We start from the raw sequence: 16,257 nt of genomic DNA, 5'->3' as shown, positions 1-16,257 counted from the left end.
TGAGGGGATTAATCCCAGGACTCCTGCACCTCATCACCAAATAACCTTTGCTGGAAGTGTGCATGTTAAGTTGAACAGGAACTGAATTGGGCTCAGCTACAACACACTGCATCAACACGAAAAGTGGTCACCATGGCAAAAGTAGGAACAATACCAGCACCTGTCAAACCCTTACCTCAGCAAGTCAGCAAATTGAGGGGAAGAGACACAATGGAAGGCATTCTAATTTTCAGAAGTTATTTCTTATTGGCCCCAAGTCTTGACTCTCCATACGGTGCATCATTTTCAGATCCAGCCAATGCCCAATTTTCTGAGTTTGTCTCTTCCTCTCAGTTCTCTTCCTTCCCCTCACCACATGCAACGTACACTCACAACCCACCCTGACTACTTGCGTTTTCTCTCCCCATCCCAAAATGAATTGACTACAATTTACACACTCCACACCACAAACAGCACCACCATCCATCGTCACAATGATTATTACAGATTATCTTGGTACCCATAGGCTTTGGCAAATATTGCACTGCAGCCATTTCATCACAACTAATTGCTCCCACAACTACCAGCAGCAGTGATCGCAGTCCTGTCAGTGTTTCTCCCCATTCAAAATGTTCCTCCAGACACAATGCAAGTTCGGAAAGACAGAATCCGTAATAGTACTATCAGGTGCTTTTCACAGTTCGAGGAGCATCATGCAAAAGTTGCATTCCCTCACCATGGATCTTTACTGAAACACTTCCAATGTTTTCTAACAACCCACAAATATTTAGTGCACTTCACTCAGCATGCAGATGAACAAAAAAAGTCAGGAGTAAAATTGGAAGTTAGTTGCAATGCACATTGCTCTTTGACCTCAATCCCACTAATGACATGTCCATTTGTGTCCTCAATAAAATGAGGTTGGATCAGGTGCTGTCGTTTCTGGTGAGCAGGAGCCCACAGTACTGTCCACAACAATACACGTTTTGGCACCAACACACAACATTGAAATGCTCAAAGGGATAGTATGTGAGGGGAAATGCAAAGTTACACGAGTCGTCTTTCACCGTTGGGGCTTAGTAAATGGATGTTTACTCAGCAGCAAAGCCACGTTATACCCGACATAGGAGTGCTCACAAAGTGAAACTGCTTCTGCACTGACATCTCACACCTTAAACACAAAATTCACTCATATGTAGAAAAACGAGGAAATTTCCAGAGTCTAAATTCGAACAATGCATTTCAGTACTTTTTCACTCAAAATACCACAATAGGTTTCCCACAATTTTTAGCACATAAGATTTCACTTACAATTTATAGGCAAATATTTCCCCCAACAAAACCTACAATGTGTTTTACTACAATCTTGGGGTGAATTACCTTTTATTACAGTGCATGATAGCATGTGAATCATTTTTTTTTCATGCCTGCTCACAGAGAAAACGCAGGGGTATCTTCAACTAACCAGAGAGAAGGAATGGGAAAGATGTTTCTTAGACTAGAGAGTAGAGAGTATGGAACAGGAGATTATCCTGGAGGTGGCGATCTGATGGAAACACATTTCCATTCAATTCCACTTAATTGGTTGTAAAGCACGTTGAGACATCCGGTGGTCGCGAAAGGAGCTATATTATTGCAAGTCTTTCTTTCTAGGGGAACGGGGCTCCTGCACCAGCCTCACCCACCCACACATTCTCTCGAGATTGGGTGAACGTCGATGAAAGAAAGACTTGCATTTATTTATATAAAGCGCCTTTCACGACCACCGGATGCCTCAAAGCGTTTTTGGAGTGCAGTCACTGTTGTAATGTGGGAAACGTGGAGGATACATTGCGCACAGCAAGCTCCCACAATGTGATAATGACCAGATAATCTGTTTTTAGTGCTACGTTGATCGAGGAAGATTAAATATTGGCTCGACAGGCAAGAGCAAGAAGCTTCTCAATTTGTACCAGAAAAAAAATTGGGGAGCCAAATTCAAGGTTCATTCACACCTACCCAGTGTGATGCCAACTACAATATCTTTAATATATATATTTAATCCCATTAATGCAATTTAAATCTCAAATTGAATCAAATGATTTTTTTTAATAAAAAGAGTGAAAAATGTCAGTAATGGCACATGTTTGGAGAGCATGGTGTGAGGTGTAAGCACCCTTTGTAGCTGGGGATGGGGAGGGCCCGCACGGTGGGTGCACACTCCCTGGGCCCAAAGCTTTCACTTTCTGAAGCCGGGCAACGTGAGGAGGGAGACGGGGGCTCGGCTCGCTCTTCCCCCACGTTGAGACCAATCTGCAGCTGGGGGAAGGCTGCGGCCCGGAATTAAATCTATCCCCGGGGTCCCCGCACGGAGGGAAGCCTGGCTCGGTGTGAGAGTGTGTGTGTGTGCGCGGGCTCCCCCCTCAGTGCGGCCTAGTCAGTCAGGCTTCAGCCTCACCTCACCTCACACCCGGGCGGACACCGCCGTTTATTTTTTTTTCCTTTCCCGCCCCCACCCCCTCATGCCATTCAAACTGACCTGCCGGGCCCGCTGCACCGCGTCCGCGAAAGCGTCCGGCTTCTTGAAGGCCGCGCCGCCCGGCCCGGGCCCGGCCGCGCCGGCTCCCACTGCGTGCGGGGGCGCCGCCGTCGCGAAATCCGCCATTTCCCCCAAATAATAAAAAAAACACAGTCGAGTCCGCCGCCGGGCTGTGTGGGTGGGAGCAGAGAGGGGGGAGGGGGGGGAAAAGGGGGGAAAAAAAAGGAAGGCCTCGGGGCTTTCTGCTCCGGATCTTCTCCTCACGGGCTGGTGGTGGTGGTGGGAGAGGCCGCTCAAACTTTAGCTCGCTCGCTCGCAGGCCCCGGCCGCCGGCAGTAATGGCTCCCGACGCTCCCGCCTCGACACCGCCAAGAGACGGAGGGGGGCGGGGGGAGCGGGAGGAGCGAAAAGGGGGCGGGCGCTCTGGCTGCCCGCCTGATCGACGGGCCCGTCCGACCAATCGCCCTCCTTGGCCTCCTCCTTGATTGACGTCCGCATCCCCGCCCCGCCCACCTTTCCTCCAAATGCCGAAGCCGGCCGCGCGTGGCCCTCACGCGCGAGTGACGTGCCGCTGCGACCAATCGGCTCCGCGACCCCGCCCCCCGCTTCGATTGACGGCACGCCACTCCAATGGGAAGGCCGGTTCTCCGTGACGCACACTGATTGACGGGCCGGTGCTCCAATGACAAAATAGGAACCGGAGGGGGGGGCGGGGCTCCTGGTCACGGCAATGGGAAGGCGAGCGGCGCGAGGGATTGATGGGCAGCGGAATTGGCCAATGGAATCGCAAGAACGACGGAAGGCGGGACGGCGGCTTCACGTTGCAGGAGTGAAGCATGTGGAGAAATGGAGGGAAGGAGAATTTCCCTGAAGCCCTGCAGTCTGCTGCAGGTTGGGCCGACCGTCAACAGCCAGGGCCAGTTGCTGTGTGACATTTATCATGCACTACTTTAATTCCCTGTGAGAAAAGTGACTTAATTTGAGAGAAAATCTTGCAGAATTACATCGAATGCCATTGGGCCCCAACTGGCCGACTCTCGAGTTCTGGACTCAATTGGACAAGCAGACAGGATCCTGGGCTTCATAAATCGAGGAATGGAGTACAAAAGCAAGGAAGTTGTGCTAAACCTTGATTAAAAAAACACTGGTTAGGCCTCAAAGAAAGAAAAGAAAGATTTAGAAACATAGAAAATAGTTGCAGGAGTAGGCCATTCGGCCCTTCGAGCCTGCACCGCCATTCAACGAGTTCATGGCTGAACATGCAACTTCAGTACCCCATTCCTGCTTTCTCGCCATACCCATTGATCCCCCAAGTAGTAAGGACTACATCTATAGAAACAATATGATCATGGCTGATCATTCACCTCAGCACCCCTTTCCTGCTTTCTCTCCATACCTCTTGATACCTTTAGCCGTAAGGGCCATATCTAACTCCCTTTTGAATATATCCAACAAACTGGCATCAACAACTCTCTGCGGCAGGGGATTCCACAGGTTAACAACTCTTTGAGTGAAGAAGTTTCTCCTCATCTCAGATCTAAATGGCTTGCCCCTTATCCTTAGACTGTGTCCCCTGGTTCTGGACTTCCCCAACATTGGGAACATTCTTCCTCCATCTAATCAGTCCAGTACATTTATACAGCGCCTTTCATGACCACCAGACGTCTCAAAACGCTTTGCAGCCAATGAAGTACTTTTTGAAGTGCAGTCACTGTTGTAGGAATACTCAACTGGAGTATTGTGTCCAATTCTGTGCATCGCTCTTAACGAAGGGTGTCAAGGCCTCAGAGAGGGTGCAGAAAAGATTTGCTAGAATGGTTCTAGGAGATGAGGGACTCCAGTTATGTTGAGAGACTGGCGAAGCTGAGGTTGTTCTCCTTGAAGCAGAGAAGGTTAAGGGGACATTTAACAGGTGTTCAAAATCATGAATGGTTTTGATAGAGTAAATAAGCAGAAACTGTTTCCAGTGGCAGGAGGGTCGGTAAGAAAATGACGCAGATTTAAAGAACAGAAATTGGCAAAACAACCAGAGATGAGGAGAGAACTTTTTTTTACGCAGTGAGTGGTTGTGATCTGGAACGCACTTGCCTGAAAGCGTGGTGGAGACAGATTCAGCAGTAACTTGCAAAAGGGAATTGGATAAGTACTTGAGAAGGAGAAATTTGCGGGGCTGTGAGGAAAGAGCAGGAGGAGTGGGATTAATTGGACAGCTCGTACAAAGAGCCAGAAGCAGCACGATGGGCCGAATGGCCTCCTTTGTTGTATGGTTCTACTACAGTGCACCTCTCACAATCTCAGGATGTCCCCACCTGTTTTATAACCAATTGAGTATTTTTAAATGATGCCAACTGTGGTTCTGTGCCTCTTGCCTCTGAGTCAGAAGGTTGTGGGTTTTAAGTCCCATTCCAGGGACTTCAGCACAAAAATATCTAGCCTGACACTTCAGTGCAGTGTTAAGTGCACTGTCAGAGGTGCCAGCTTTTGGATGAGACATTAAACCAAGGCCCTGTCTGCTCTCTCAAGTGGACGTAAAAGATCCTATGGCACTATTTCGAAGAAGAACAGGGGAGTTATCCCCGGTGTCCTGGCCAATATTTATGGCTGTGTCTATTTGTACTAATAAAATGGCCACTGTGCCTCTGATTGGCTCTCCATTATCAAATGACCTATTGCTGATTGGTCCCCTTGGAGGATAAGCCACACCCTGAAGTTTCTCTGGAATGTGTAATTGGAACCACCCAGCCCAAGTTCTGACTGACTTTGCAAATTGTAATTTGATCCATTCTGACTTCAGAAGCCAGAGAAGACAGATCTTGAACAACCCAGCAAAAGCCACCATGTTCCAGCCGAAGTCCCTTACCCCAATGCTCACCCCTCACCCCTGCCATAGATGGGGCCTTGTGTGGGTCACGGTTTATTAGATATGAAGTGAACAGTGACAGTGTCGTGACTTTTGGATTTCATTCACTCCAACAATGTCCCTGACACACCGAGCTTTCCGAAAAATGTGATCTGTCTTACCCGAGTTCTCTACCGGAGCCCAGTCCAATATTGCCTTCTTATCAGTTTTATAAAATGCAGGGTTTCACTGTGCTCCTTCGTTGTGTGCTTGTAAAGGTGGAGGCAGGGCTGCTGTCCTCGGACTCTGCAATCATCATAGGCAGTCTCTTGAAATCGAGGAAGACTTGCTTCCACTCCTAAAGTAAGTTCTCTGGTGGCTGAACAGTCTAACATGAGAGTCACAGACCCTGTCACAGGTGGGACAGATATTCGTCGAGGGAAGGCGGGGTGGGGCTGGTTTGCCGCGTGCTCCTTCCGCTGCCTGTGCCTGATCTCTTCACGCTCGCAGCGTTGAGATTCGAAGAGCTCAGCGCCCTCCCGGATGCACTTTCTCCACCTAGGGCGGTCTTCGGCCAGGGTCTCCCAGGTGTCAGGTGATGTCGCACTTCGCCAGGGAGGCTTTGAGGGTGTCCTTGTAACGTTTCCACTGCCCACCTTTGGCTCGTTTGCCATGAAGGAGCTCCGCATATAATAGTTGTTTAGGGAGTCTCGTGTCTGGCATGCGAACTAAGTGGCCTGCCCAATGAAGCTGATCGAGTGTGGTCAGTGTTCAATGCTGGGGATGTTAGCCTGGGCGAGGACACTGATGTTGGTGCTTCTGTCCTCCCAGGATCTTGCGGAGACATCGTTGGTGATATATCTCCAACGACTTGACGTCTTCTGTAAATCGTCCATGCCTCTGACCCATACAGGAGGGCGGGACTTACCACAGCCCTGTCGACCATGAGCTTGGTGTTAAATTTGAGGGCTTGGTCTTCGAACACTCTTTTTCTCAGGCGGCCGAAGGCTGCATTGGCGCACTAGAGGCAGTATTGGATCTCCGCATCAATGTCTGCCTTTGTTGACAAGAGGCTTCCGAGGTATGGGAAGTGGTCCACGTTGTCGAGGGCCGTGCCATAAATCTTGATGACTGGGGGCAGTGCTGTGCGGTGAGGACAGGCTGGTGGAGGACCTTTGTCTTATGGATGTTAAGCTTAAGGCCCATTCTTTCATATGCCTCGGTGAATACATCGACTATATCCTGGAGTTCAGTTCAACTCATTCCCTCTCCTTCCCTGCCCCCATCCCCTCCCCTCCCTCACCGCCCCCCCGCTTCCCTCAACCTCAGAAAAGAGCAGCAAGGCAATAAGAGGAAACAAGTTTATTAAATTATTAAAACTATTATTACATACATTCAGTGTTTCGACAGCACATTCAGCAGCAGATGTATCATGCATTACCAAGTGAGCCAGCTGTACCGGCAGCATGCACCGTGCCGGACCAGTTCTCAGCCTGAAGCAGCAAGTTCTCCGGGCCGGGATGGTGAGACTGTTGGCTGCCGATCGCCAGTCACCAAGTGCAGTGCTTCCTGCTGCAAAGTACATGTGTGCACCCCTCGGGGGAGACCGGGAGTCGAGACTGAGGAGCCGTGGGCAGGCTGAAGGCCCGCGGGAGTACTCCAGAGCCGGGCGCTGCACAGAGCAGCTCCCCGAGAGATGCAAGATTGTCGGCTCAAACCCAAACCCGGCAGGGGGCAGGGATTAAGACGCTGGAGGATCAGGGGGAATAAATGGTCTTCAGATTTGGCGGGATGCTACATTCTTCCTCGAGTATTTCGATTGGCGAGGACACAGAGCGAAGGAAAGGACCAGCATGATTGCGAGCAGCCGGTTACTTGGAGCTGACTCCCAGGAAGAACTTCATGTACTCGTACACCACGTAGCTGATGCTGACGGCGGGCACCACCTTCATGAAGTTGGGGGTGATGCCCCGGTACAGGCCGGACCAGCCCTCCCCTCGCACGATCTTGTCAAACTGCTGAAACATGTTCAGCTGTGGCTCGTCCTTGATCACAGCTGTGGGGAGAGGCAGAGGGCTGAGGGTGAGCTCTTTAACTGTCCCCACACGCCCCCCGACACACACATGCTCCCCCCCGCACTCACCCCACCCCACTCCAGCTCCCTCCCACACTCACCCCCACCCCCCACACTCACCCCCCTCCCACTCACCCCCCCCATCCTCCCACAATCACCCCCACACTCCCACTCCCTCCCCCCCAGCCCGACCACACCCCCCTCCCTCCCGCACTCTTTCCCCCCCCCCTCCACTCCCTCCCTCTTCCCACTCCCTCCCTCTTCCCCCTCCCTCCCTCCCACACTCCCTCCTCCCCTCCCACACTCCCCCCTTCCACACATTCCCCCCTCGCCCCCCCCTTCCCCCCTCCATCCCACACTCCTCAACCCCAACCACACCTCCCTGCTTCCCACACACCTCCCCCTCCCCCCGTGATCACACTCCTCCCTCCCCCCCACACTCCCCCCCGCCCCCGACCAGCCTATCCCCCAGCAGCCCCCCAGACCACACTCTTCCCCCCGCCCCCCCACACATACTTTCCCCCCCACCCCCATCTCTCCCAGGCACCTCACCCCGCAGGCTCACACCTATTGAGAGTGCCCTCGGCTCAGATACATTGAACAGTTAAGCGATGCCCAGAGTCTCTGATCATGTGGCCTGTGAGTTGTTGGATGGACATTAGACTCCTGTCTGTGTGGGAGGGATTGGAAAGGATTAGGGGGAGTTTATCCTCTTCTTCAACTGCCTTGCCCTCACACCAGGCATCGGTTTGTCACCCGCCCGAGCAAGAAGGCTCAGTGCAGTGATTCACATTGTGTATTAAAGTACATCCAGTCCCTGCCCGTCTCTGCCCCCAGTGCACTGCCCATATCTGCCCCTAGTCCCTGCCAGTCTCTGCTCCCAGTGCACTGCCCGTCCCTGCCCCCAGTCCCTGCCAGTCTCTGCCCCCAGTGCACTGCCCGTCTCTGCCCCCAGAGCACTGCCCGTCTCTGCCCCCAGAGCACTGCCCATATCTGCTCCCAGTGCACTGCCCGTCCCAGTCCCTGCCAGTCTCTGCCCCCAGTGCACTGCCCGTCTCTGCCTCCAGTCCCTGCCCGTATCTGCTCCCAGTGCACTGCCCGTCCCTGCCCCCAGTCCCTGCCAGTCTCTGCCCCCAGTGCACTGCCCGTCTCTGCCCCTAGTCCCTGCCAGTCTCTGATCCCAGTCCCTACCAGTCTCTGCCCCCAGTCCCTTCCAGTCTCTGATCCCAGTCCCTACCAGTCTCTGCCCCCAATCCCTGCCCAGTCTCTGCTCCCAGTCCCTGCCCAGTCTCTACCCCCAGGGCACTGGCCAGTCTCTGCCACTATCCCTCTGCACTGGGCCCCTGGGAAGTGTACGAGTGCAGGCTCAGATAATCGCTGTCCCATTGCTTTTCTTTCCTCGCTCCCCCGTCCCGCAGCTTTTGCCTCTGCCAGACAGCTGAGGTCAGCAGAGTTGCTCAGCTCAGTGTGCTGAGGGAGGTCACCTACCCAGGCCGCTGGCTCGGAGTGTCCTACATCAGCCCCACGGGCTGCGGCCGCAATGCTCCCGGCGTTACCTGAACCAAACCCAGAAAGCCCGAACTCTCACCTTGTGCTTGCATCCTGGTGCGGACCAGGGCCAGTGGGTAGCTCGCCAGCTGACCACATGTGCTGGAGATGGTGCCGCAGCCAAGAAGGACGAAGACTCCCGGATCAGTGCTGTTGTGGCCGTATCTTTGTAAATAATAATTCTTCACAGTCTGGTGTGGAAAGAAAGAGAAAGACATGAGCAGAGAGGGCAGCACGGGACCGGGAAGAGCAGAGAACGAGACTGGATTAGGGAGAACCCGTGGGGTGCAGGGGCTTCCAGTGCTTCAACACATGGGGCACATTCTCCCATATTATCATAGAATCACAGAAATTTACAGCACGGAGAGAGGCCATTTTGGCCCATCGTGTCCACACCGGCCGACCAAGAGCTACCCAGCCTAATCCCACTTTCCAGCTCTCAGTCCGTAGCCCTGTAGGTTACGGCTCTTCAAGTGCACATCCAAGTACTTTTTAAATGTGGTGAGGGTTTCTGCCTCTACCACCCTTTCAGGCAATGAGTTCCAGACTCCCACCACCCTCTGGGTGAACAAATGTCCCCTCAAATACCCTCTAAACCTTCTACCAATTACTTTAAATCTGTGCCCCCTGGTTGTTGACCCCTCTGCTAAGCGAAATAGGTCCTTCCTATCCACTCTATCGAAGCCCCTCATAATTTTATACACCTCAATCAGGTCTCCCCTCAGCCTCCTCTGTTCCAAAGAAAACAACCCAAGCCGATCTAATCTTTCCTCAGAGCTAAAATTCTCCAGTCCTGGCAACATCCTGGTAAATCTCCTCTGTACCCTCTCAAGTGCAATCACATCCTTCCTGTGACGTGGTGACCAGAACTGCCCGCAGCTGTAGCCGAGTGTAAAACTCGCACTGTCCTCACTCGGGTGTCAGAAAGGTGGGCATGTGGGAGCTCCACGGGAGGCCCACTGGAAACGGCCAATAGGACAGTGCCGGTATGGCCTTTCCGCACTGGGGCTGAGCAAGTTGTCACAATTGGAAGTGGAAGCAGTTTGAGGGAAGGAACCGAGTGTGTCACACAACAGACGCAGGGAAAAACAGCACAGGCAGAGAATGCTGCAGGAAATTTCACCGCAGCATTTCTGTTTTTCGAGACTTACTTCGTATACGGCGAGGTCGATTCCGGCATAAGGAATGATACCGATAATGTTCGGGACGTATCCTTTGAAAAACGATCGCGGGCCTTCCTTCTTGAGCATATTCTGAGCACAGTGAAAGATCCCCATGTACTGGCCGCTCTTCCCCAGGCCCAGCCTGGTCTTCAGTATCTAAATCAGCAAGGATTTCTAGTGAGAACTTGGGGTATGTCAACATAAGTGTTGGAAGTAATCTTGGAGGGAGAAAGAAAGAAAGACTTGCATCTCTCTAGCGCCTTTCACGACCTCAGGATGTCCCAAAGTGCTTTACAGCCAATGAAGTAATTTTGTAGTGTAGTCACTGTTGTAATGTCGGAAACGCAACAGCCAATTTGTGCACAGCACGCTCCCACAAACAGCACGAGATAATGACCAGATAATGTTTTTTTTACATATTTGGTTGAGATATAAATATTCGCTGCGACACCAGGGACAACTCTCTGCCTCTTCGATATAGTGCCATGGGATCTTTTACGTACACCTGAGAGAGCAGACGGAGCCTCAGTTTTACATCACATCCGAAAGACGGCAACTCCGACAGTGCGGCACTCTCTCAGTACTGCCCCTCTGACAATGCGACACTCCCTTAGAACTGCCCCTCCGACACTGTAGCGTTCCCTCAGTACTGCCTCTCCGACAGTGCAGCGCTCCTTCAGTACTGCCCCTCCGACAGTGCGGCGCTCCCTCAGAACTGTTCCTCCGACAGTGCAGCGCTCCCTCAACACTGCCCCTCCTGTCATGTATTCAACTGTCATTGTAATCTAATTATAAACTGACCGAAGTTGTACACTCTGGGAACACTGACCACTAGGTAGTGAACTTGTGGGAGACACTTCTAACCTGGACTTTCAGGTATAAAAGGGGAAGCTCCACCCATCTCTCCACTTCAGTGCTGGCTAATAAAGGTTACTGGTCACAGAGTGACCTTCTCTCTAGTATGGGCCTCGTGTGCATTTGTACTGTATGGTAAGGTCATATTACCCACGACAGTGCGGCACTCCCTCGGTACTGCCCCTCCGACAGTGCGGCGCTCCCTCAGTACTGCCCCTCCGACAGTGCAGCACTCCCTCAGTACCGCCCCTCCGACAGTGCAGCGCTCCCTCAGTACCGCCCCTCCGACAGTGCAGCACTCCCTCAGTACTGCCCCTCCGACAATGCAGCGCTCCCTCAGTACTGCCCCTCCGACAGTGCAGCACTCCCTTAGTACTGCCCCTCCGACAGTGCTGCGCTCCCTCAGTACTGCCCCTCCGACAGTGCAGCACTCCCTCAGTACTGCCCCTCCGACAGTGCAGCGCTCCCTCAGTACTGCCCCTCCGAAGATGCGACGCTCCCTCAGTACTGCCCCTCCGACAGTGCAGCACTCCCTCAGTACTGCCCCTCCGACAGTGCAGCGCTCCCTCAGTACTGCCCCTCCGACAGTGCAATGCTCCCTCAGTACTGCCCCTCCGACAGTGCAGCACTCCCTCCGCGCTGCACTGGGAGTGTCAGCCTAACATTTCCATTATAAATTCCTATCTCCACACTTCTAATGGGGACTGACTATGTGATACTTTAATGACAGCCTCCTGCAAATTGAGTTGTTGCAGCGCCACCACTGGTGAGGAATTGTAACTGCAGTGTGACATGTTTACACACACAATCCCCATTATAAAGGTGGACATGGGAATTTATAAGGGAAATTGAAACATAAGGACTCAGTGTATGACTTTAAAATGTGGACAGATTAACATCTGCATATTGTGTTCCAATTATCCCCAGCCCTCTAACCCCACATCACTTGAATCCTCACTTGATATTAACTCCTCACACGCATTGCAGTTGGAAGATCCACCAGTAAGTTTAATTTTAGGCCCATCGCTTTATCGTGAATTTTTAAGATGGCTAGTTTTAGTTTTCAGAAGAAATGTAGTTCTGTTTTTTAATTCAGTGATTAAAAAATGCAACACTTTGAGCAAGCTATTCGTTTTAGTTGAGGTACAGATCAGCCATGATCTGATTGGATGGCGGAACAGGCTCAAGGGGCTGATTGACCTCCTCCTGTTCCTATGTGGTTGATGACTGCTGGTAAGGTGTAATACTCTCTGTCAGGTAATACTGTGCTGGGAGTGAGTGGTGGAGACACAGGAGGCTGGGGCTGCTTATCAGCCAGCACTCACACGTAGGAACAGGAGGGGGCCATTCGGCCCCTCGAGCCTGTTCTGCCGTTCAGATGCTGTCGGATCTGCTGAGTGTTTCCAGCATTCTCTGTTTTTATTTCAGATTCCAGCATCCGCAGTATTTTCCTTTTGTGTAGGAATATATCCATGGCTGATCTGTATTTTAACTCCATCCACATGCCTTGGCTCCATATCTTTTTATACTTTTGTCTAGGAAAAATCTATCAATCTCAGATTTTAAATTGTTAACGGAGCAAGCATGTACTGCTTTTTGTGGGAGAGTTCCACACTTCTACCACCCTTTGTGTGAAGAAGTATTTCTTAACATTCTCCTGAATGGCCCGGCTCAGGTTTTAAGGTTATGTCCCCTTGCCCTCACCAGCCGAAAAAGTTTCTCTCTATCTATTCCTTTTAATTCCTAACTCAAATTATCCCTTAACCTACTATATTCCAGGGAATGCAAGTTTAGTTTCTGTAATCACTCCTGATAATTTAACCCTTGGAGTCCTGGCACCTTCTTTTGCTGCCTCAGAGAGCTGTGGAAGCTGGGACATTGAATAAATTTAAGACAGAAATAGACAGTTTCTTGAATGATAAGGGGATAACAGGTTATGGGGAACAGGCGGGGAAGTGGAGCTGAGTCCATGATCAGATCAGCCATGATCTTATTGAATGGCGGAGCAGGCTCGAGGAGCCGTATGGCCTACTCCTGTTCTTATTTCTTATGTTCTTCAGACACTGTACAAGCTGCTTACCTCCATTGGGTAGATCAGAGTCTGACTCGTGACACCAGCCAGCGATCCTGCAACAAAGCGTTCGTGCACCTCGAGTGTGGAGTGTTTGCCCAGAAAGAGCTTTTTATACTGTTCAAGATTTTTAAAAAAAAAGAAAGTCTCAGCAACAGAGTATCATCACAGTGCCTTTTAATAACAAAATCAGTCATTGGAAAGGAAAAATATTGAGGGTTACGGGAAAGTGGGACTAACTGGATCGCTCTTTCAAAGAGCCGGCACAGGATCGATGGGCCGAATGGCCGACTGAGCTGTGTGATTCTATTAACTAAGTATAATTCAGGCACTGCCTGAGTGGAGGCAGACTTAATCGTGGCTTTCAAAAGGGAGGTGGATAAGTGTCTGAAGGAAGAGAATGTGCAGGGCTACAGGGAAAGGGACTAGCTGAAGCACTCTTGAAGAGAGCCAGCACGGGCTGAATGGCGTCCTTCTGTGCTGTAACCGTTCTGTGACTCTGAGGGAGCTGTTGGGTTATTTTTCCTTTTGAAACAATACTCATTTAAATTCTGGAATATTGATGATGTGAGCAGCAGCCTCTGGAGTGGGATTTGAACCGACAACATCTTGACTCAGACGAGAGTGCGACCCACTGAGCCACAGCAAGTATTGCCAATGTTATTTTCGTGTGACATATTAAGATGTGTTCAGCATCCTGAAAAGGCTTTGAGATTCAAGTAAATTGTGTAGATTTTATTTTTAGCACAACTTTTTAGACAACAAAGTATTTTAATGACTGTTTTTTTCGAAAATGACTGTCATCTCATGAGGAGACAGAATGTGTACAGAGTCTCCCTAAATGAACAATCTTCTCGGTTCACGATATTTTGGCTCACATTCAGGTGACAAACAAGAGCACTAAGGTTTTCCTGGAGGTGAAATCGCTGAGCATGCCCCACCCCCCCTTCACCCTCCTCCCCTCTCCTTCACCCACCTCCTCCCCCTTCCCCCTGCTCTCTTCCCCTTCACCCACCTCCACTCCTCCCCCTTCCCTCCCTTCCTCCCCTTCACCCACCTCCCCTTCCCCTCTTCCCCGTCCCTTCTCCCCCTCGTCCCATCCCCTTCACCCACCTCCTCTCTTCCCTCCTTCCCCCCTTCACCACCTCCCATCCCCCATCTCCCCTCCCCCCCTCCTCCCCACTTCACCCACTTCCCTTCTCCCCCTCCTCCCTCCCCTTCCCCCCAACTCCCCTTCACCCCCTCCTCCCCCCTCCGCCCCTCCCATTCACCCACCTCCACTCCTTCCCGCTTCCCTCCCCTGCCCCCTTTCCTCCACCTTCACCTCCCCCCCCCTGTCCCCCTCCTCCCCCCTCCATCACCCACCTCCTCTGCTCCCCCCTCCTCCTCCCTCCACCCCGCAATGTACCTGTTCGTAAGCCATAAACTTGATGCCTGTCTCGGGCGTGATCTTCAGGACATTCACACCGTTGCCCCGCCACAGTGATATGTAGCCTCCTTCTCTCACCATCATCTTCCACACACCGGCCAGGTTCAGCTTCTGCTTGGATGCAAAGACCTGGAGGGGAGAGTAAGGACTAATCTTCACCCAAGGTGCATTTACTTTAAACATTCCCTCATCCTGGAGGGCCTGGTTCTAATGCGGGTTCTTGGCCACGGTGAGTCAGCCATCTCTCCTGCAGTCAGAGGGGACATCAATTGTGTCCGCACAGGAGGCAGATCACACTCACGGGATCCAGATCACCAAATCCAGATCACCAAATCCAGATCACTGGCTCCCGATCACTGGCTCCCGATCACTGGATCCAGAGTCAGGCTGCAGTGCCCACCAGAGGCCTCCTTTCACTGTCTCCACGGTCAGTGAGCACACTTCACCTGCATGTAGAGTTTGAGCCGGTCCAGCGGGGCGGTGCAGGTCCGTGACACCGCGCCCGCCATTGCGCCCGCCAGCAGCTGCCTCCACCAGGTCCCGCTCAGCCTCTCGGTCTGCGAGAACTCATCGACGATGGTCAGGGATTCTCCGATGTCCAGGAACTGCAAGCAAAGGGAAGCAGAATTTAGGCAAGTCTCATTCTTACTTAAAGGGGCTTGGGGCGAATTTCCTCGAAGCTGCCTTAACTTTGTCGGAAACGTGGCAGAAACTCCCAGTTACACTCGAGAAACGGAGAAAGGGGTCAGAGGCTGGGGGTCAGTTGGAAATGTCAAAACTGAGATTTTGTTCGGCAAAGGTTTGAAGGGATTATGGAGCATAGGCAGGTAGATGGAGTTCAGGTACAGATCAGCCATGGTCTATTTGAATGGCGGAACAGGCTCGAGGGGCTGAATGGCCTCCTCCTGTTCCAGTGGCAGTGGCCATTATTAGCGTGTGAGCTTTTCGGGGCCGAGGAGAGGCGTGAGTTCGGGGCCCAGGGGCAGCACGGGCCCAGCCCACACTGTGCGATATGTGCGCACACTCGGTCCGTGCAGCAGAGCAGGTTTCCAGTCGTCCTGGGTAATCCTTGCCACTGGACCAAGACCTAGCTCTGTCAAGCCCGTGTGGTGGCTAGTGTACAATGGCCACCACACGTTAAAAAAATCCACCCACAGGTATCTTCCACCCTTCAGGATGTAGTTCAGGATCCAGAATGTTAGGTCCTTCATTGATACACCTGTGAACTCATCCTTTTTTGGCGTGGAAGCAAGTCGTTCTCATTTCGAGGGACTGCCTATGATGTGAGCCTTGCCAATGAGTGTGAGCAGCCCATTTGCTCCAACAGAGACCAAAGAGCAAGACTGGGAATCGCAAGCAGTGCCCTGACCTCGGGTGACTGAGATCAGTTTCAGCAGCTCAGCGCTGCCCGACCAAGATCACCGAGCTACAAGGGGACCTTCGGGAGTACTAGACAAACACAGGCCAACATCCATCGAGTTTGCCTTCTACCATCCAGGTAATCGCACAAACCAACATAGAGTTGTTGAAATCCCAGCGATCGATCTCCATCAATGTCTGCAACAGACCCAGACACGAGGCGAGGAATACCCCCCCACTGTGGGAGAGCTTTCCAATTGGCCGGGGGAAGGCGGGGCCCCGTGACCGTCGAGGATGGACGTGTCAGGCAACCAATGGCGGGAGCGGGGGAGGGCGGCGCATGTGATGAAATCTCCGGGAATATATTCTCTTTCTCACGGCACCTGTTGATTCTGCAGTCTCCATTTACACCCTATCTAGAC

At 52.0% G+C, this 16,257-nt stretch overlaps 2 protein-coding genes across 10 annotated transcripts in view; both read right to left on the bottom strand.

The window, feature by feature from the left end:
• The window catches only part of khsrp (KH-type splicing regulatory protein), a 55,977-nt gene extending 53,081 nt beyond the window's left edge, over nt 1-2,896 (bottom strand). For 7 of the 8 annotated variants that reach the window (XM_070867153.1, XM_070867155.1, XM_070867154.1 and 4 more), the window contains exon 1: nt 2,498-2,895. In XM_070867153.1, coding sequence (XP_070723254.1) covers nt 2,498-2,623 — 126 coding nt within the window. In that variant the 5' untranslated portion in view covers nt 2,624-2,895. Of the gene's footprint in view, nt 1-2,497 lie in introns of all 8 variants that reach the window. The other variant, XM_070867160.1, reaches the window with a different exon arrangement.
• A 3,787-nt stretch (nt 2,897-6,683) lies between these two features.
• Nucleotides 6,684-16,257, bottom strand: part of LOC139237886 (mitochondrial adenyl nucleotide antiporter SLC25A23-like) — a 34,505-nt gene continuing 24,931 nt past the window's right edge. For both annotated transcript variants that reach the window (XM_070867151.1, XM_070867152.1), the window contains exons 5-10: nt 14,923-15,081; nt 14,456-14,605; nt 13,057-13,164; nt 10,110-10,277; nt 8,999-9,149; nt 6,684-7,392 (exon numbers count right to left, since the gene is read on the bottom strand). In XM_070867151.1, coding sequence (XP_070723252.1) covers nt 7,208-7,392; nt 8,999-9,149; nt 10,110-10,277; nt 13,057-13,164; nt 14,456-14,605; nt 14,923-15,081 — 921 coding nt within the window. In that variant the 3' untranslated portion in view covers nt 6,684-7,207. The remainder of the gene's footprint in view (nt 7,393-8,998; nt 9,150-10,109; nt 10,278-13,056; nt 13,165-14,455; nt 14,606-14,922; nt 15,082-16,257) is intronic.

The sequence above is a fragment of the Pristiophorus japonicus genome, chromosome 24 (assembly GCF_044704955.1).
Source record: "Pristiophorus japonicus isolate sPriJap1 chromosome 24, sPriJap1.hap1, whole genome shotgun sequence".
NCBI lineage: Eukaryota > Metazoa > Chordata > Chondrichthyes > Pristiophoridae > Pristiophorus > Pristiophorus japonicus.
This window is presented reverse-complemented; position numbering and strand designations above follow the sequence as displayed.